Raw genomic sequence first — 22,590 nt, 5'->3', positions numbered from 1 at the left:
CTGTTCAGGAAAACTTCCCCTGTGCTAGAGGGTCTTCCCCACTTTCTCTTTCATTAGTTTCAGTGTGTCTGGATTTATGTGGAGGGCCTTGATCCACTTAAGACTTCAGCTTTGTACAAGGAGATAAGAATGGATTGATTTTATAGGTGGAACAACAATATGAACTAACCAGTACCCTGGAGCTCTTGACTCTAGCTGCATATGTATCAAAAGATGGCCTAGTCGGCCATCACTGGAAAGAGAGGCCCATTGAACTTGCAAACTTTATATGCCCCAGTACAGGGGAACGCCAGGGCCAAAAAGTGGGAGTGGGTGGGTAGGGGAGTGGGGGGGGGAGGGTATGGGGGACTTTTGGGATAGCATTGGAAATGTAAATGAGGAAAATACTTAATAAAAAATATTTAAAAAATTATGGAATTCACATCGAGAAGGCACATGAGGAACAGAAAAGAATTCCCATAATCCCCAAGGCAAAAGTTTTAAGAATCAATAAAAGACAATTACTATACTATTTTTACACTTAAAAAAAAAAAAAAAAAAGAATGGATTGGTTTGCAATCTTCTACATGCTGACCTCCAGTTGAACCAGCACCATTTGTTGAAAATGCTGCCTTTTTTTCCACTGGATGGTTTTAGCTCCTTTGTCAAAGATCAAGTGACCATAGCTGTGTGGGTTCATTTCTGGGTCTTCAATTATGTTCCACTGATCTACCTGCATGTCTGTAACAATACCATGCAGGGTGTTTGTGTGTGTGTTAAGATCAAGAATCAATCTTTATTGAGAAATTTCTACCCACATGAAAAATTTCTGGATCTTGAGGATACATAAATTCTAGATATTATTCTACCCCAAAATTTATTTTAAAATGATATTTTTTACTTATTTGTGTACACATGCATGTAGATGGGGTGGAAAACATTTGTGTACTATGGTTCATGGGTTAAGGTCAAAGAACAACTTGTAAGAATTGGTCTTTTCACTTGGGAGGCAGAGGCAGGCGAATTTCTGAGTTCGAGGCCAGCCTGGTCTACAAAGTGAGTTCCAGGACAGCCAGGGCTACACAGCGTGAAACCCTGTCTCGAAAACAAACAAACAAACAAAAAGTCCTGGCTGTCCTGGAACTCACTCTGTAGACCAGGCTGGCCTTGAACTCAGAAATCTGCCTGCCTCTGCCTCCCAAGTGCTAGGATCAAAGGCGTGCGCTACCACACCCGGCAACTTTTTTTTTTAAATCACTATTGCTCTGTAATACAGTTTGAGGTCAGGGATGGTGATTCCCCCAGAAGTTCTTTTATTGTTGAGAATAGTTTTTACTATCCTAGGGTTTTTTTTAAATTCCAGATGAATTTGCAAAGTGTTCTAACTCTATGAAGAATTGATTTGGAATTTTGATGGGGATTGCATTGAATCTGTAGATTGTTTTCAGTAAGATGGCCATTTTTACTAAATCAATCCTGCCATTCCACGAGCCTGGGAGATCTTTCCATCTTCTGAGATCTTTTATTTCTTGCTTGAGAGACTTGAAATTCTTGTCATACAGATCTTTCACTTGCTTTGTTAGAGTCACACCAAGGTCTTTTATATTATTTGTGACTATTATGAAGGGTGTGAAGTAAACCATCACAAAAGAACACACATAGTATGCTCTCGCTGATAAGTGGATTATTGGCCCCAAAACCTCGGAATACCCAAGATACAATTTATGGACCACATGAAGCTCAAGAAGGAAGATCAAAGTGTGGATACTTCCGTCCTTCTTAGAAGGGGGAACAAAATACCAATGGGAGGAGATACAGAGACAAAATGTGGAGCAGAGACTGAAGCAAAGGCCATCCAGAGACTGCCCCACCTGAGGATCCACCCCATATACAGTCACCAAACCCAGACACTATTGTGGATGCCAAGAAGTGCTTGCTGGCAGGAGCCTGGTATAGTTGTCTTCTGAGAGGTTCTGTCAGAGCCTGACAAATACAGAGGGGGATGCTCACAGCCAACCATCAGACTGAGCACGGGGTCCCCAGTGAAGGAGTTAGAGAAAGGACCCAAGGAGCTGAAGGGGTTTGCACCCCATAGAAGGAACAACACTATGAACCAACCAGAACCCTGAAATCTCCCAGGGGCTAAACCACCAACCAAAGAGTACACATGGAGGGATCCACAGCTCCAGCCACACATGTAGCAGAAGATGGCCTTGTCGGTCATCAATAGGAGGAGAGGCCCTTGGTCCTGTGAAGGCTTGATGCAGGTGTAGGGGAATGCCAGGATGGGGAAGCGGGAGTGGGTGAGTGGAGGAACACCCTCATAGAACTAGGGGGAGGGAGGATGGGATAGGCGATATTCAGGAGGCAGAAATCTGGAAAGGGGATAACATTTGAAATGTAAATAAAGAAAACATCTAATAAAAATTTTCAAAAGTTTTAAAAAATTTTAATTTTATTTATTTACATTTCAAATGTTATCCCACTTCCCATTAACCCCCCTATCCTCTCCCCTGTCCTGCCCCCCCCCCAGCTTTTTGAGGGTGCTCCTTCCCAGACGCCCCCCTGCCTCAGTGCCCTAGGATTCCCCTAGATTCAGTCATCATTTGCATCAGACATGAGATTGCTTTTTATACAAATGAAGGACTGTATTTGAACCAATCATAGGCCTTTGACGGACCTCTAAAGCAAGTGTTTTTTAATTTCTGGCCTGCATCAAAATGTTGCTAGAATTCCTTATGTTTGCCATTACGAATAATGGCAAAACCTTTGGCATACGCTATTTGAAACACTTTTATCTGAAGTTGTGACTTCTGGTGACCCAGTTGTGTTTTGGTTGCAAGCATCTGTGGTGTAGTCTAGATTCCTTATGGTACCTGAGGAGTGTTCAAAGCAGCTATGTTGTCACAACTGTCAGTCTAGGAATTTGCTAGAGATTAACTGCTTACTTGACAGTCCTTTGAGAGTTTTCACATGGAATAAATATTTGAGTCAAAATTTCTGATTCCATGATAACATTTTTGAAGGATAATATATTACAAATTGAGCAGTTTTAGTTTTGTCAATGCATATAGGATAAGTATGGAGTAGTATGAACACACACACACACATTTCACCAAGTTAGCACATCTAACTCATGTGAAGTATTTATTCCCTTCTTTTTGCTCTTTGAGACCTGAGCTGATGTAGTAGAGTGATCTGGGACATTACTGGTCTATAGCAGAGAGGCATAGAACTTGATGCATTGAGTACTGGTTCCTTTTTATATCTGCTCAAACTACTTTAAAATTTGCTTTAAAATTGTCAGTTTTCAGGACTGGCAAAATGGCTCAGTGAGTAGGAGTGCACTGACTGCTCTTCCAAAGGTCCTGAGTTCAAATCCCAGCAACTGCAAGGTGGCTCACAACCATAATGAGATCTGACCCCTCCTGGTGCGTCAGAAGACAGCTACAGTGTAATAATAAATAAATCTTTATGTATAAATAAATTATATATAATAATAAATAAATCTTTGGACCTGAGTGAGCAGGGCCAACCGGAGGGAGCAGAAGTCCTAAACATTCAATTCCTAACAACTACATGAAGGCTCACAACCATTTGAACAGCTACAGTGTACTCATATACATTAAAATAAATCTTTAAAAAATTGTCAGTTTTCATTCAAACAGTTCAATAAAATATACTAGCTCCAAGTTTATTAGGTAATTCCAACCTCAGTGTCATCTTTGTTTTGACATTAGTTAATTATCCCTCTGCCTGGGAATAGTTTGGCTCTTGGTTTGCTGGGTGATTTTGGATTACTTCTTGAACATATTACATATGGATTCTGGAAGCCTGACTTCATATTGCCAATACTCATGAGCTGTGGAACCTGAAAATAGTTTAGTTCTTACATGTAAATAGGTAGAGTGTGTGCCAATATGTTTTGTAGAAATGTTAAGCAAATTTTGCAAACTTTATAGACAATGAAATATTGTTATTGAGGTGGCTTATTTAGTTATATAGATTAATTTGTAAATGACACAACAAATTATTTTAAAATTTCAGCTTTCGAGACGAGATATATTTTTCTGATATGATAAAAGGTATAAACTAATGCATTGGTATGTATAAAATGCTCAGGGGATAAGGACATAACTTCCTAGTGGCTTGATCAATGCATTAATCTGTACTGTATGTATGTTCATGTGCTCTGAACTGGCATGGGAGTCTGGTGTAAACCCTTACTAGGTCTAGTTACCGTCTGTCGGAAGGAACTTCTAGATTCACTTTCACCAACACAACACATTGCATGAAAGAAAGCTTCTTTTCTTCTAAGTTCCAGGAAATAGCTCTCTTTGTCCTACAGGAAGATTGTGTTTCCTGTCCTGGGGGAATTGTTGAAACTTTGCAAGAGTAGAACCCATTCTCATAAGCCCCTACTATTGGCTCTGGGAATCAATGTTGTTTGTTTGTTTTTTTTTTTTTTTTTGGTTTTTTAAGACAGGGTAGCCCTGGCTGTCCTGGAACTCACTCTGTAGACCAGGCTGGCCTTGAACTCAGAAATCTGCCTGCCTCTTCCTCCCCAGTGCTGGGCTAAAAGGCTTGCGCCATCACTGCCAGGCTTCTCCTCAGGTTTTAAAGGGAAGTTTCTTTCCCTTTAAGACCCCTATGTAATTTTGAACATATTGTATCTTGTTCTTTCTTTCTCCCCCCCTCCAGGGTTTTGTTGTTTTTGTTTTTTATGTAATGCTTGGCTCTATAGACCAGGCTGACTGCCTTGAACTCAGAGCGCACCTGTCTCTGCCTCCTGGGTGCTAGGATTAAAAGTATCATCGCTACCCAACAACATCCTCTTTCTAATGTTCTCTCTTGCTCTTTAGACAAGATCATGATCTCAAGGACGTTTCTCCTAACAAATTTCCTTTCTATAAGGTGTCAGCTTTCTTCAACAAACCAACTACTTTATTTCTTCTTATTAGGACCACAGTTTTCACAAATTTATTTCAAATTCCTCAGAGACATTCTTGTTTTGGGACATGTGAATAAAGGGAAATTGGAATTGTGTTGTAAATTTCTGAATAAGGTCAAAGTGCCAGCAGTAAAGGAGCAATCATTTTTAAATCTGTGATTCACTGGATGCTGGCATGTCTGACATTACCAAGCATCACTCTAGGAAATACCTCAGTATTAAAAACAAAAATCTGTGTCCTAGAGCTTGTCTAAGCCACCTACCAAAAGGTTTTTGTTGTCGTTGTTGTTTTAAGATTTATTTTATATATGTGAACACACTGTTGCTGTCTTCAGACACACCAGAAGAGGGCATCCAATCCCATTACAGATGGTTGGGTCCACCATGTGGTTACTGGGAATTGAACTCAGGACCTCTGGAAGAACAATCAGTGCTCTTATCTGCTGAGCCACCTCTCCAGCATCTCCCCCCACCCCCCAAAGGTTTTAAGGCCAAACTTGACATAGTCTTGAAGGAAAAACCCAACACACACAATGCTCCAAATCAGAATTGACAATTCACTCAGTTTGGGGAATTCAATAGTTAAAAGTCTAGTTTCCTAACAAAATATGCTGGGAGAGAAGTTTCAAAACTATTTGTTGACAGTTTTGAACACACAATAATCATTTTCATCCCATTATCCTCTCCTTCTGGCCCCCTTCTTACCATGCCCCATTTTGATTTGTTCTGATCCACTGACTTTAATTAAGGCTGCATGCATGAACATGGGTGTGGAACAACTCAGCACCAGCTACCCCTCTGAAGACATGACTTCCTTCCCCTCAGAAACCATTACCTGCCAAAAGTTCCTCAGCTTGGGGCAGGGCTTTGTGAGCCCATCAGCCATGTGTCCTGGATGCTGACAGGCTCAACTCTGCAGGTAGCCACAGTCATGCTGTGCCACTCAGTGGCACTCTTTTCCAGTCTCCCTCCCACGTCCAAGCTCTGAGACTGGAGTGTGGGTTGGGCTCTAGATGGGTTTTAGGGTTGAGCGCTAAAATAGTCACTTAAACTATTTTAAACTTAAACTAGCCTCCCCCACAACTCCCATATGTGGTTAAGACAGGGTCTTTTGTAGCTCAGTCTGGCCTTGGAATTCCTGATCATCCTGCCTCCAACTGCTGAGATTATAGGTGTGTCACTACACCTCACAGTAAGATGGTTTTTAAGCAGGGGCTGGAGTTAAGAGCACTTGTTGCTCTTGCAGAGGATCCAGGCTGCATTCCTAACACCCATGATGGCTCACAACGTCCATACATCCAATTCTAGGAGATTCAACATAGTCACCAGGCACCCATGTGGTGCACACACATACACACAGGCAAAAGCACTCATATACATTATATAAATGAGTAAATCTTAAAAGACAAAAAACAAAACAAAACTTTCTGAAGCAGCAAGTAGCTTAATTTGTTATGCTGAACAGGTTCATGAGTTCTGCCACAGATAGTTTCTAAGGCATTCTTAGAAGCTACCAGTTATAGAGGGTTATAAACTAACATGGCTGTTCTAACCCAGCATGGGATCCCACCTACAGTGTCAGCACTCACAGAGCTAAGGCAGGAGACTAGAGCTGGGAGCCAACCTGGACTTGGCTGTTCTAATCCAGCATGGATCCCACCTACAGTGTCAGCACTCATGGAGCTAAGGCAGGAGACTAGAGCTGGAAGCCAACCTGGGCTTGACTCTGTCTCTAAACAAACAAAAAACCCGACAAAAACAGTGACAACCGCTCTAATCAAAAAACTCATTTGCTCAACACTTAATAAAAAAATCCCTTAAACATTTTATTTTTATGTGTATGAGGATTTTGCCTATATGTATGTCTACGTACCCACCACGTGTGCCATGTGTGTGCCTGGTGCTCATAGAGGGCATAAAACAGCAGATCCCCTTGGCTTAGCCGTACAGACAGCCTTCTGAGTGTTAAGAATTGAACCCAAATCCTCTGCAAGTGCTTGTAGCTTTTCATCTAGTAAACAGGCACTGTAATATGTAGTCCAGGCTTCAAGTCATAGATTCACCTGTCTCTGTCTGCCTCACCAATCATGGGGTTAAAGGTAGCCTGTATTTTACTGTTTGTCAGTAAACTGGTATAATTAATAATCTGTGTTATCATTCTTAGGAGCACATGATGCTCTGAGTACTTATGTATGAGAAGCTGGAAAGCAGTTTTAAGAGGTCTGAATAATTTTCCAACATGGTAAATGTCTATCCGTTAACAACCAATACTAATTTGCTTACTTTTTGCCCCTAGTTTTAATTTGAATGAACATTTATTAAAAAAAGAAAAAAAAACAGTTTAAGATACAAATTAGTGTACATTAACTAATATTGAGACTAAGGCTTATTTTCTTGAGCTACCTTAAGTATTGATTACTCGGCGATAACATCTAAAATCCTATTAGCAATTGTTTGAGTAAACAATTGTTTGTTTACTCTAATATGTAAGTTATCCAATCACATTAAATAAAAGCATGTGTGACCTAAAAGAACACGGCTACAGCTCAGAGACTGTCTATGCTTCAGTCTATGTCAACTTGTGCTTACATATCTCACTGTAAAACAAAACAACACGGAATAATCACTCAGACGTTGTATCAATTAGACAACTTTTACTAAATGAGAAAACTACATTTAAAATGTGCTTTAAACAAAATGGAATTAGAAAAAAAAAGACATATGCATTTTAAAGAACTTTTGCACTGTGCTGAAAATCAAATGTTTCTTGCAGTAATATAATGTGCCAATCCATAAAATGTTAACAGAGTTCTCAATTTAACACTTTCAAGGACGCTATAAGGTTTCACACATCTATGGTAACACATAAGAAGGGCATTATATAAACATTATGTCCATCCTATGAAGCGTACGAATTTGACAATGTTCAATAAAAGACTTTAGAATCACATCCAGTAAGTGTCACATCCAAAGAATCATAAGTCTGTGTATGCTCTTAGTTCCTCCTTCTAAAATCTTTGTTGTTGACTTTGCTACTCCTTGACATTTGTTAATGCTAACCCTTAAAAAAAAAAACAGGGAAAGAAATAATGCAATAAACTCTTGATCATATACAGAAATTATTGCTACTATACTTCACTACAAAGCATGTCTATACACATCATGACCTTTGATTATGAAAACGCAGAGTAAAAATCTTTAGTGACATAGCCTTACAGTCAAAACAACATCCACATGGCAATTATTAGACAGTGAAGCACCCAATACTCAGAGCTGACAAATGTCCCACTGACCAGCGTTCATTTAAATATATCCTTCACATAGAGAGAGGGAAAGAGAGCCAGCTATCCAAGGCTTGTCAAAAAGGATTCTCATGTTCTGTGGATCTAAAAACAAACAAACAACAAAAACCCCAAAAAACAAAACCAATGCAGGTGAGGGTAATACCAGAAAGTTAAGCATGCCAAAAGGTGTTTCGTGCGAATTAGAACCCAAAGCCAAGGTACCACATAATCACATTACCAACTAGTTTTGGATATTACTATATGAGCCTTATCTTAAATGAAATGCTACTGCACAATAGAGCATCAATAAATTAAAGATTAGAGTGCACAAATCCAAATCAGTGGCAATTTTGTAAAAAGCGAAATACTCATTATCAGCTGCAAAGTTTGCCCAGTCAAACTGTTTGATTAAAATCAATGGATCAGATAGTTTGTATATTTCTAAAGTTCCTTTTTACTGTGATGAGGGGTAAGTTTTCTTAGTAAGATCCAACAGTTACTTAAGTAGATAAGTAAAGGAAAAGAATAGTTGGTGAATGTCTTTAAAGCTCTTCCCATTTTCACTTTTAAAAATGTTTAGGGAAAAACAGGAAAAGTAGATGCCATTATTCTAGCAAAAACAAACAAAACAAAACAAGCTCAAAATAATGAAACAACCAAGCAACACTAAAACCACATTACACAGATGGATCTTCATGCTTTCATCTGGGTAACTAACAGAGCTAGTTTAACTGGGATGCTTTTCAACTTTAAAAACTGTGATATGAGAAGATAGAACTTTAATGGATACTTTTGAATTTGGATTTAATTTTGTTGAATATTATAACAGAGTATACTTATTACAATACAGTGTAGCACATCTTTCTATTAGAAAAAAATTTAAGATCCTTTACCGTCTCCTTAAGTTAAAGGTGTGACATCATAAAGGGTGTCGAATGGCTGGATGGTTTTACAGTGCACACTTATATATTATGAAGTATGTCCTTAACAAATCTGATGGTTTCTCTTTCTAGAATTCCTGTCTTCACCTTTTCTTCGGTGGATTAGCTGTTCGAGGCGGAGTGACAGGACGTCCAGAATTCAGCCCACCATACTGGTACTTAGCTTTCTTTTCAGATGGTTTCAATATCTTAAAATGAATGAATAAATAAATAACAACATTATTCTTTCAATAAATGCCATCAACTGTCCAGTGAAATAAACATACCTTAGCAATTCTGCACAAACATTTCTTAGACTGAAGTGTGAGTTTGGCAGGGCAGCTCGTGAGTGCTTACTAGGAAGTGCCTGGATTTGGTCTGCAGCACCGCCCTCCCCCAAGGAGGAACACTTGCTTAACATTTGCTTTAGATTCTAGACACACAGCTTAACTGAGGCTTAAATTTAAGTTTTAAAGAATCTTCTCTACTAGTTCACCTTCTTAGAGAGGAAAAAATACTGGTCTGAGTCAAAAACCCTAGGTTCTCATCTAATTCTGACCTCCCCAAGTTTTTTGAGACACACTGTTGATGTAGTCAGGCCAACCTCAAATTTGTGGCAATCCTTCTGCCTCACCATTCTGAATGTTGAGATTATAGGCATAAGCCACTGTGTATTTCATATACAGGTAAATCTTAAAGTTTTTTATAGTATATTCCACAAGACTAAGTCTCCCCTACACATCTCCTCCCTACCCCTGACCCCACCCTGGCAACAAGGTTCCTCTGTGTAGTCCTTGCTGTCCTTAAATTCACTCTGTAAACCATGCTAGCTTTGAACTCAGAGATCTGCTCCCAACGGCTGGGATCAAAAGCACGCGCCACCATGGCCCACTCCATATCATCATGTTTAGTCATTTAACGTGCACAGTTTTTAGTATGTTTATTTACTTACTAAGTATACTATATATTTACTACAATTATCTGATTTTAGTAGTTTGTGTCCAAACCCCCAAAACTCCTTGTTCTTAGTCACGTCACATTCTGGTTCTCCATCTCCTTCCTCATAAGCGTTAGCTATCACTCACCCACCTTATGTCCTTCTGGACTTGCCTAGTCTACAATATTTCATATAACTGATGCCAGTTATTAGCATCATTAATACTGTTACCAAATAACATGATCTGTGTGAATAGGTTCTTCTATGCTGTGCTATCTGTCAGGATCTGTAGCCGCTTTTATTGCTAAAATGTTCTATTGTATGGATGGATAGCCCATTTTATTTATCAATTCTTCAGCTAGGCTCTGGGATTGTTTCCACTTTTAGCTATTATAAATAATGTTATAAAAGATTTTGTGTGGATCTAATTGTGCTCAGTCATCTAATAACACAATGTTTAACCCTTTAATTAACTGCCAAACTGTGTTCCAAGGCAGCTGCAGTAATTTGCATTTCCATCATTAGTATTAAGTTTTAAACTGTTCCACCACACCCTTGCAACATTTTGCTTCTTTTTTTTTTTTTTTTTTTTTTTTTTTTGGTTTTTCGAGACAGGGTTTCTCTGTATAGCCCTGGCTGTCCTGGAACTCACTTTGTAGACCAGGCTGGCCTCAAACTCAGAAATCGCCTGCCTCTGCCTGGCTACATTTTGTTTCTTAAAGACAGGGTCTGAGTATGTCATCTTGTTGACTTCAAACTTGCTATGTAATCCAGGTAAGCCTGGAACTCAAAGATAAGTGCCTGTCTGTTTCCTGACTGCTGGGATTAAAGACATACACAACCATATCATGCATAAACAGTTGACACTTTTATTACACTAATTATAGTGAGCACAAATAAGAATTTTACTTGTTAAAAATAAAAAGTATGGAAAAAATTATGTAGTTTAAAAAAATAATTTATTTGTAACTTTATGTGCACAGGTGTTTTGCCTAAATTTCTGTCTGTGTGAGGGTGTTGGATTCCTAGGAACTAGAGTTACAATTGTTAGCAGCCATGTGGGTGTTGGGAATTGAACATCCGTCAGCTGAATGAAGAGCAGCTAGTGGTTTTAGCTGCTAAGCTATCTCTCTAGTTCCTGTATGGTTTTTCTTAAAACTATTCTACATACTAGAGTGTCCCAGTAAAAGAAATACATTATTCTGACTCCTCTATGACAACTGCTGAAGGACAAGACCTGGTTAGAACCCTTAATATATAATGAAGATACCAACAATTTGACATTCAACTGTAGTTGATGGATATAGTTTAATACAAGGGGAAAGAGGTATGGAAACCTTGCTGACAGTTGTACACACCAGTGGTCTGCAACCTCTTAGTTCAGCTGTTGGACTGAACTATATTACAGTGAAATTATTCAGAAAAAGAAGTTTCTGGATTGAACGTGTATGGTCATTTCTGGCCTTCTCTAAACATCATGAATTTTTTTGGTTTTGTTTTTTTGTTGTTTTTCCCTCAGGGTTCTCTATATAGCCATGGCTGTCCTGGAACCCACTCTGTAGACCCAGCTGACCTTGAGCTCATACGTATCTGCCTGCCTCTGCCTCCCAAGTACTGGGATTAAAATGCATTACTACCACCAGGCCAACAACATGATTCTAATTTAAACAGCATATACACTGTGCCAGGCATTGTAAACAATTTAGAGATCACTTAAATCTTACGGAAAGGAAGGCTATGTATGGGTTATATGTAAATACTGTGCCATTTTATATGAGGAATGTATGAATCCTCAGATGTCAGTAATGAGAGTTCTGAATGCAATCCCAATGTGTACATGTTGCAGCAGTGAGCTTTATCAACCAGCAATTAAGAATGGTTTTGAACAAGCAGCACAACAAAGCAAGAGCAAATCCTTTGAAATGTGCATGTTTCTGTAAGTGTACTTAAGATGACTGGAAATTCCCCCCTTTAGGTAAACACTCTATCTTATTTTCATCTCTTTCTTCCCCAATGCCTATCTCATATATTAATCTTGCAAAAGGAAACAAAAACCTATTTTATCCACTGCATTCATTCTTTTCTGTGTAGGAGGATACCTGTGTATGACAGAAAGGTCAGCCAATGTTGGGTGTCTTCCTCAGCTGCTTTGATGAGCCTGAGGTCCACTAACGGGTTAAGGTGGCTAGGCAGCAACACCCTGGTACCCTCCTGTCTCTACCTCCTTAGCCTGACATTATAGGCACTTGCCACTGCTCCGTGGGTACTGAAGATCCAGACTCACGTCTGCATCCTTCCACAGCAAGCACTTTACTCACTGAGCCACCTTCCCAGCTTGCCATTTTCACTCCTTTAGTAATTATTCACTGTCCAGTATATAACAGAAGGATTAATAGTTTAAACATTTGAAATAAGAATGGTGCAACCTAAAGTTTCTGAAAGCTGCAAGTACAAATTCAAGGTCAGCCCAGGCTAGAGTGGGACATCCTATCTCAAAGAAAAGGAAAAGAGAGAGGGGAGGGGAAAGAAGGGAAGGGAAGACAGACAGACATCTGCATTTCCTGTCTTACCTGGAATGAACACATCAAAGTTTCATCCACACTCATCATACCACCAGCATTGTCAAACTCGCCACAGTAATTTGGGGCAGAAAATAAAGTTACCAACTGTCGTTTAGCAAAAAATTCATATCCGTCTTCCACCACCTGTCAAAGAAAATAAGAAAAACACTTATTAGTGGGTCATTTGAACCACATTTGCTAATGCAGGCTAATGAAGCGAAGGCCAGACAACAACAAAGCCTCTCTGTATCAGGTGCCGAGACCAGGACCTTATTCCCAATATGGTAGAAAATGAAACAAAATGAATCTTCCACTTGCACACAATCCACATACACACGTGGAACTTTTCTTAATCTACAAAACCAAACCAACAAAGAAAAGAGGCCAACAGAGCTGAAGACGCAGCTCAGCAGTTAAGACCACCTGTAGCTCTTTCAGAAGGACTTGAATTCAGTTCTCAAACACTCACATGGTAGCTTACAACCATCTGAAACTCTAGGTTCCAGGAGATCTGGCATGTTCACCTGACAGCTGTAGGCACTAGGCAAGCCTATAGTGCCTGCACATACATGAAAGCAAAGCATTTACACATAGAAAATAAGAAAATAAAACAAAATTAAAAAAAAAAAGAGGTAAAAAATATTTTCAGCCAATATATTATAAACCATTTATGGTTTACGGATCATGAACACTTAAGAACAGTGGACACTCTTTTACACTATCAATAATGATTTTTTTTAAGCTAAAATATTTATTAACCAGTTTATAATTGCATTCCACAACTGTCTCAGAAAAATTCTCATATCACAGTTTGGTTTTGTAAGAAGCGATACTGACACATTTGGGTAGTATCAGATTATTACCATATTACACAGAGGCCACAGAGAGAACAGACCACCTGGAAACCAGCAAAGCACTGTGGGGCTGCAGTTAGCTCACTGTACTACAGAATGTTCTCTTTTGAAACATAATCACTCAGAGTGAGATGCCTGAGCTAACACTGCCTGGGTCACTGACTTGTGAGATCTAGAGTCTTGCCTCTTCATCTATGTTCTTCACATATAAGTCATATTACCTTTTAAGTTTGTAGTTAATTATTTTATATGTATGGGTGTTTTGCTACAAGTGTGTCTGCATGGCTTGCATGCCTGGTGCTACTGGAGGCTAGAGGTGTCTGGTCTCCTGGGACTGGAGTTTCAGACAGTTTTGAGCTGACACATAATATGCTGAGAATCAAACCTGGGTCCTCTGGAAGAAAAGCCAGCGCTATTAAATCACTGAGCCAACTCTCTAACCCTCTCCCCTCACTACCTTTCCTAGGTTATCAGTTCATATATTTGAATGTTTGGTCCTCAGAAGGTGGAACTGTTAGGAAGTATTAAGAGTGGGATTTCTGAGGCTTCAAAAGTCAAAGCCATTCTTAGTTCTCTCTCTGCCCCATGGCAGTTGCCTCAAGATGGCCATTGTCAGCTACTGCTCCAGAGCCATGCCTACCTGCCTGCCACCCCTTTCCATGCCACAATGGTCACAGACTCTGAATCTGTGAGCTCAAAATTAAATTCTTTCTTTTATAAGTTGCCTTGGTCAAGTGTCACAGAAACTAAGAGACATCAGGGTAAATTATCTACCTACCTACCAATAAATGAAAATGTGTGAAATTAACAATAAAATATCGTATACTGTATACCTGATGAGCTCGACAAATCAAGTCTAAATCATGACGATTCAGAAATTTACTGACTACATCAGCTCCAAAAGTAAAAGAAACACCACGGTCATTTTCTCCCCAGCCTTGCACATCCTTATCTGGGTCGGACCACAGTAAGTCACAAAGCAAACCTTTAGAAAACAGAAAAAAAAACAAACAAACAAACAGTGAAATAGAAGCAAGCACAGAATACAGCACACATTTACAGCACATCTTTCCTGCCTTCTTACACTTTAATGATCATCCCTTGTCCCTAGGCACTCCAGTCTAAACCAGTCTTCCCAACTTTCTCTAGCTTCCTAGGGTAGTACTTTCTGATGAGTTCTGCATACAGGAAATATGTGTGTGGCATACTCAAGTATATTTAATACACAGAGACCTTTATCTCCTTTCTGGTTAGCATTTCCTGTATACAGATTATCCGTTACTTGCATTACACTACGACTGAGCACCAGCCTATATTGCAATACTTTACTGATTTATCATGAAGACATGAACACATTAAAGATTTTAAGTAAGACTGGCAGGGCAGTTCCTTTTCTTGCTCTGATCACTTTGTTAACTGTTTTCAGGAATGAAACTAGGTTTCTAAGTGACTTTCACTAAATATAATTAGGTCCAAGCACGTCAACATTTTATGTAAAGCAATTAACTGAACTTCTGTATATACTAACCTGTATCAGGTACGTCAGTGGGTCTCATAATTCTCCGAATCTGTTCCATAGATTGTAGGTCTGGTGACAGTCCTATACATAGAAAGAAAGAGACTTGATATCTAGCAGAATTATACTCATGCTATCTTTTCCATCTTTCGACAAGGAAATAAATCATTATCCCTCGAGAGATTCCAAGGAGAAACTCCACCCCTTTTTGCAGCCGCCCTCCCCTTCCTGAGAACACGCTTAGTTGCCAGCTTCCTACTGCTTCCGACCTTCATGACCACCAGGTCCCCATAAAGCATTTTTACTTGCGAGTTAAAGCACCTCTCTTGGTCCCCCAGGAACCTTTCCCCATATCCCACCTCAACAGTCTCATTATCTGCAAAAATGTGCATTAAACTAATAGTCAGAAGGATAAAAAAAAGCACAAGAATATATCTGTAAAGTAGAACATAAGGTGTTATTTCTCTAGTAGGTAATTCAAGCACCACCACAAGAAATGAAGCAAAATACACATATTCCCACTTCGACTCTGCCAATACCCTTCAATGGTATCTATGGAAAACAGCATTTCAACTAATAGAGTGAACTGTGCTGTCAGAATAAACCGCTCACATCTCAGGCCTCACCACCATCTTGTCTGCATTTCCACCTCTATGCTTCTCAAAAGACACTACCATGTATGATACCAAGAAACCATTTTTCCTGTATATCATTAAATTGTTCTATAGTGTGTATAAATGTGTGTTCATGTATGTATGAGTGGTCAGACTGATCCTCACTATAAAGCCCTGGCTGGCATGATCCTTGGTACATAGGCCAGGATGGCCTTGAACTCAGAACTATACCTACCTGTCTCCTGGGTGCTGAGAGTAAATGTGTACTTGCTTCTACCTTGTTCTAAGGAAGAAACCTCATTGGCCTCAAGATCCCTGATTAAGGATTGAATTTAGGTCACAGGACTTTCAAAGCCCTTACCATAATCTTCCCTAACTTCTGAAAAACTTTTCATGTGTGTGTGTGTGTGTGTGTACTATCATAGAAAAGTTTACTGCATATTCTTCAGGGAGTTCTCATGTGTGTAAACTTACAAAACTTTCATCTTTAGAAGACTAAATTGTGGGGCTGGTGAGATGGCTCAGTGGGTAAGAGCACACAACTGCTCTTCCCAAGGTCCGGAGTTCAAATCCCAGCAACCACATGGTGGCTCACAACCATCCATAACGAGATCTGGCGCCCTCTTCTGGAGTATCTGAAGACAGCTACAGTGTACTTACATATAATAAATAAATAAATAAATCTTTAAAAAAAAAAAAAAAGACTAAATTGTTCATGACTACTACACATTTGAAGCTCTTTAGAAAGTCATTAGTCATGGCAATTTATGATCCTCAGAGCATAAATGAGAAACACACCAAGGTAAAGCTGGGTGCTAAAGCTGGAGAGCTGAAAACTGTTTTTGATCTAAATTCTAATCTCTATATTCTAATGTCCTCATTTCCTAACATGTTGGCGTAGTGCACAAAACTTGGGAAGTTGTATGAATTATGTTATGTTTAGAGTTTGATAAAAGGTAGTTAATACAGACAGAAAGATAATTAGCCTCTCATTCCTAGTGATGGCCACGTACCTTTTATTAACATCTGAGGTACGAGCTAGATCCCAGCACCACAGAAAACCATCTGACCAGCTGGTCAAGCATAAACTGAGGCAAAGTAGAAATACTCCACACACATCTAGTTATTACCTTTTCTCTTTCCCTTCTCTTTTCTTTCTGAGGTAGAATCTATGGCCCAGGATGGCCTTGAGATCCTTCTGCCTCAGCCTCTGAGTCCTGAGATTCCAGTGTGTGTGGACCACTCTTCCATTAACACTTGTATAGGAGGCATTCTCTGTAAGGCCCAGTGAAGAATTTCCTATTTTGAGACGGGGCGTTCCTAAGCCTGCCTGGCCTGGAATCAAGCTGGCTTCTAGTTGCTCTACACCTCCTGCCACACTCAGCTTTCCCACAGTCCTGTCATCATTACAGTTCTCTTCTAAACAGCAAATGTATTACTCTACCTCCATGACAACAGAAGATTTTCTCATCAACAATAGCAGCTATAGGCAGACAGTTAAAACAATCAGTGAATGTCTTCCACAATTTAATATTAAATCTTCGTTTACCTATAAAAAGGGAAAACACAGAGAATTCAAGAATCAGTAACTGTTTTCTTCTTCTCTGTGCTTGATTACTTAGCCCCCTTTTCTGTAAGTGAATAAGCTATGCTCAGTTTCATGCACTAGAGATGTAGCTCATATCTGAGTACTTGTCCAGCATTCAGGTTTATCACCACATGTAATTTTTTTCTTAGGTATTTCTAAAAGGGGAATAAAACATTCAATACCATCTGTAGAGTTGCAGAAACTTCAAAGACTGTACTGTTCTATGAAACACATTCATCAAACAACTTTATCTTATAAAAATCACTATAGTATAATACTTCTGAAATCATCTAATAGAATATTAGCTAATTTCTTCCCATTCAGTACATTTCCTAGCTAAGTAAGTAGACATAAGTGAAAATGGTACCTCTGGAGCTAGTCCACGTTAACTTAATGCACTGAGTAATAAAGTATAAACCTACTGCCAGCAAAGGAACACTTCCAAGTGCCTAAGTGGTATTCACTTTAGAACAAATTACACCTTGTCACTACAGCAAGTGAAAAGACACAAGGCTATAATTTTCCCATAGCCCAGCTATAACAAAGGCAGCTTCCACTGAGAGTTACCTGATTTTCCTGATTTGGCATTAAGTTCAACTACCAAGCCAGAGAAAGGATGAAAGTCACAACTATTAATTTCATGTTTTATGTCCTATTCTACCTTTTAATGACTAAGTACAATTTATAGACTGTTTACAAGCAGTTTTCCCACACATCGTTCCATTTGATGTCCTTTCTACACTTAGGGACATTCACGCCTTAAGTTATCTTCTAAGAACATACTAATATACCTCATAGAAAGATGGCTATCACCTGATGTACTTTAACTTACTTCCTCTGCACAAGCCTGACTTTAAAGTCACAAAAATGTAATGTAAAACTCAAATACAGAATGATTCCTAGTATAACATAAATTCTGTTTTTTTTAAGTAACTTGCCTTGAATTTTCCCATATTCCAATGTTAGAAGTGATTAGCATATACAACACATTTACAAACGTTTGTTATATCATCACAGGAATTAAGCTGTATGAGTTTGTTGAAGACTACCATAGTTAAGAAAGAACAAGTAGATTCTAATAAATAATTTAGCAGCCAAAAATAAATCTGATCAGAAAACTACTAGAAATGACTTAACTCTAGGTGACCAAATACACCTATTCCCATATTGAGTTGAATTAAACGGAAAACCCAAATCCAAATGCAGAGTGATGACACTGGGAAGACTGCTGCACAGCAGCAAATCAGACTGATTAAAACACAAGAGCACTGTATATAACCAAGGACTCAGTAACCACTCTAGCTATACAAACAGATTCAAATCCTAATAATGAAATTTGACTTAGTTAGCATTCTAGTTATGTGTATGCATGTGTACCTACTTGCCTCTGTATATGAACCATGTGCATGAAGTGACTGCCCAGACCATAAAGAGAATGGGATTCCCTGAACTTGGGAGCTAAAAGCAGTTGTGAATCTCCTGATGTGAGTGCTGGGAACCAAACCGAAGGCCTCTGGAAGACCAGCAAGGGCTCCTAACTGCTGAGCCATTTCTCTACTTCCAACTTTTAGTTACAAGGAAAGGACTAACTATAAGCTGTCCTCTGACCTCCAAATCTGTGTCATGATACCATGTATGCATTGTATGTATATTCATAATAATAATGAATAAATGTAAAAAGCGAACCCTATCAAACAGCAGAAAAATGGAGACTACTGACCTGTATGTGTTTCACTTGGAATTTTACCAGATAAACTAATTAAAAGAGGCCTCCTTCAGTCAACTAAGCTGTAGCCAGCCTGAAAACATGACCACGGAGATCCCAAGAAAACAATTTAATGTGTTTCCTAGCTTTAGGCTCTTCTTTCTGGGTCTTTGTCTGAGATCCTATTTTAAAAAACAAAAAGCCTAGTTTCTCTAAGTTGAAGAAATTCATCTGAACTGTACAAGCATATGGAAACTCCTCTCCTATGTTTGAAATCCCACTTACATTCATCGTAGAATCCATAAATGCGATTGATGCTAGCACACTCATGGTTTCCTCTTAGAAGAAAGAAGTTTTCCGGGTATTTGATTTTGTAAGCCAATAGCAAACAGATGGTTTCCAAAGACTGCTTTCCTCTGTCCACATAATCTCCTAAGAAAAGATAGTTGGCTTCTGGTGGAAAACCTCCATATTCAAATAATCTTAGTAAGTCTGTATATTGTCCATGAATGTCTCCTAAAATCAAAAGAAGTCAGGTTAGAAAAACTGATTGCAATTTTATGCTTCTATGACTTAGAACCTGAAGATCTAGCAAAGCTGTGTCTGAATCCCTACCCTCTAAAAACTGGGATAATAAGCTAACATTGTTGTACCCCACAAAAATAAATGTCAGGCAATTTCTAATAAAATAATAGACAACTGGCACAGTTACTCTTATTAGCTGATAGTTAAACTTAAGTCATACTTGTTATACCAAATATCTAGAGCTAAAATACTTCTATTACCTCAAATTATTGCTGTATTAAGTAACACTGAAGGAAACAAATGGTTTCACTTACAAGCTTCTCACTTTATCAGCACTGTAGCTCTGCTGACTTTCCCATGCTAGTGAAAGTACAATACTTGGGAGATGCTGAGTGGCAGCAGCAAGCTGTAACTCCCACCAGTCATGTGATCATAGATGTAAAATACCAATGGTTTACAATGTGATGTGTCAAGTGATAATATTCAGCATTAGTGTTCTAAATATATTTTGGGGCTTATTATATTTTCAACTTAATGTTATTATTTTATTTATAAATAATCATAAGATACTGAACATTTCTACAAAGTTTCAAACTACTGCTTTTGCTTTAAGGGTGATATTCTAAGCACACTAATCAACATTGACTTTGCACCTATTTATTTGATGGATACTGTACAAGGTACCACACATGACTTAATAAACCCCACAGAGAAAGAGAATACAAAGAACAATAGATGTATGTTAAATCTGCAGTACCCTCAATCTAACCACAATGATTCTACAATAGCCCCTGGAATGAGGATGCCCTCCAAGTTGGAACAAGTAGGCAAGCACTGGGATAACGCTCAGCCTGGTCGCTAGGGAGCCCTTCCACAAGTCCTCCTTGTCCAAGAAGAACATGGTCACCTATTTCTCCTGACTGGACCTATACACTGACCAAACTTACTGCAGTCCCCTGTGACTTTTCCCCAAATCCTGTCACTTTGCCCAGAGCTGCTTTTCTGACACTATCCTAGAAGCCTGATGTGCTGAGGTCAGGAGATACTCCTAGCCTCCACTACCCTGCAACCCCAGCTGAGGGACATTATGGAGCTTTGAATATTGATGGAATGTGTCCCTTCCCACCTTGTTCCTAACAACAGACCAGAAACCCCCAGAGAGGGACAAATTTCTCCTCCAAACCAGGTGCCAGGGCCCCAGTGCCTTTGCCCCGACATTATGATACTGAGCTCAGTGGAACCCTGAGTGGTATGGAAAGGGCAGCAGCCTGGGAAAGGACAGTAAGTAGTACCCCATTAGCAAAAAAAACATTTCCTAGCAGTTAAAAGAAAATGCCCCAAACATCTTATATGGATTCAAGGTAGAAACAAGCTAAGAAACAAGCAAAAAGGACATTTTTGCATATGGCAAAAGCTATTCTAAGTGCACAGAAGTTTCTTCAGAAACACTTTAACCATTACAAAGACTGCCTGTATCACCAAAGGAAAAGCCAGCATGCTGTAGTATTTATACCACTTCCTGTTGTACGTGAACTACAGAAAAATACTACTTTTAATGTAATAATTTCTCTCTAAGTTTTTGTCTTGGGCTAAAACAACTATAAGACTTAAAAGAACAAATAGAAAGTCTAAGTAGTATCTTGAAAATCACTCGGGCTAGAGAGATGGCTCAGCAGGTAAGAGCACCGACTGCTCTTCTGAAGGTCCTGAGTTCAAATCCCAGCAACCACATGGTGGCTCACAACCATCCATAACAAGATCTGGTGCCCTCTTCTGGTGTGTCTGAAGACAGCTACAGTGTACTTACATATAATAAATAAATCTTTAAAAAAAAAAAAGAAAAGAAAAAAGAAAAGAAAAGAAAAGAAAAACACTACAAGCTAGAAGACCATGGATACTGCCACGCTGACACTCAAGATTCCATAACTGTTTCTTCTTTCCTCTTGTTTTTCCAGGCAGGTTTTTCTGTGTAGTCCTTGCTATCCTAGAACTCAGATCTGTAGTCCAGGCTGGCCTTGAACTCAGAGATCTGCCTGCCTCCACCTCCGGAGTACTGGGATCAAAGGCGTACGCCACCACTGCCTGGCCCTATTAACTGTTTCTAAGCAGCATTCTAGAATGCCAATTTCATCACATCCTTAAAAGCACTAAATAACAATCTCTGGTACTTTTTGTTTGTAATTTGATGAGTTAGGGATGTGTTCTAAACTGCATTCCACTGATTTTAGCAATCTCCTAGGATCTGCCCATTTTTCTTAACACTATTCTTTTTATTTCCAGGGCCATTTTATATACTACAAATAGCAAGTCTGTTGCTTCTAACCTATCATTATTATGAATTCCAATGGATTCCAATTTAATAAACCTATCAAATTTAGAAGTTTTCACTAAGTCATTCTCACTATATATACAGGAGAAAATGTGCTTTGGAAAACTCATCTTTAACTTTCCCCATTTACATACCACAAATCTTCAGTGGTGCTTCCAATTCCAAAAGAATAGGCTGGCTGAGAAAGATTTCACGAGACTTGATACACAATCCTCGGACTTCTGCTTCAGTCATTTGCACAATCTTTCCTGGACGACATCCTCGCACTGGTAAAAACAATGAGGAAGCTCATCAGCTTTGCAAAATTATCCATAAAATAAAGATGCTTAAAGATAGTAGCTACATCCATATTTTGAAGACAAAAAAAAAAAAAAAAGGAAAAAAAAAATCACACATGGACTGTGTTGTATGGCTAACAATGAGTTTATTTTATGAACTGTGATTTAATTCCCAATGTTGCTGGTCTCCGAGGACACAGCATGAGCTATAGACCAAGATACTTAATAGACTTCAAAGCTATCATCTAGCCTAGCTTACTCCCATCAGATCAAGCCTTGCACTAAGCAGGAAGAACAGCATCACTAGGGAGCCAGTGGCCATGAACAGAGTGAGATGATCCAGCTTCAAACAGTTCCATCAAGAATCAGCAGCACCTAAGCCTACAGACCACACTCCTAGTTGTTGATTAAAAGAAACACAACATGCCACCCCTGCTATTTGCCACTTATAAATGATTCCCCCCTTCTTTACCCACCTCAATCCCTTCCTCCCCTCCCCCCAATAACTGCTATGATTTGTCAGATTGAAACAGGCTTAAACAGTCAGGC

General features: G+C 39.1%; 1 protein-coding gene and 1 pseudogene across 1 annotated transcript in view; both read right to left on the bottom strand.

The window, feature by feature from the left end:
• Positions 1-989: 989 nt before the first annotated feature.
• Positions 990-1,217, bottom strand: LOC147005127 (signal recognition particle RNA; annotated as a pseudogene).
• A 6,347-nt stretch (positions 1,218-7,564) lies between these two features.
• Ppp1cb (protein phosphatase 1 catalytic subunit beta) overlaps positions 7,565-22,590 on the bottom strand; it is a 31,672-nt gene continuing 16,646 nt past the window's right edge. Inside the window, exons 2-8 of the mRNA XM_021161958.3 lie at positions 21,898-22,029; positions 19,195-19,425; positions 17,061-17,165; positions 15,015-15,086; positions 14,320-14,471; positions 12,642-12,776; positions 7,565-9,343 (exon numbers count right to left, since the gene is read on the bottom strand). Of these exons, the coding sequence (XP_021017617.1) occupies positions 9,239-9,343; positions 12,642-12,776; positions 14,320-14,471; positions 15,015-15,086; positions 17,061-17,165; positions 19,195-19,425; positions 21,898-22,029 (932 nt within the window). The 3' untranslated portion in view covers positions 7,565-9,238. The remainder of the gene's footprint in view (positions 9,344-12,641; positions 12,777-14,319; positions 14,472-15,014; positions 15,087-17,060; positions 17,166-19,194; positions 19,426-21,897; positions 22,030-22,590) is intronic.

The sequence above is a fragment of the Mus caroli genome, unplaced genomic scaffold (assembly GCF_978045245.1).
Source record: "Mus caroli unplaced genomic scaffold, Mus_caroli_1 scaffold_4, whole genome shotgun sequence".
In the NCBI taxonomy this organism is placed as follows: domain Eukaryota; kingdom Metazoa; phylum Chordata; class Mammalia; order Rodentia; family Muridae; genus Mus; species Mus caroli.
Note: the sequence above shows the minus strand (reverse complement) of the source record. Positions and strands in the feature narration are given on the sequence as shown.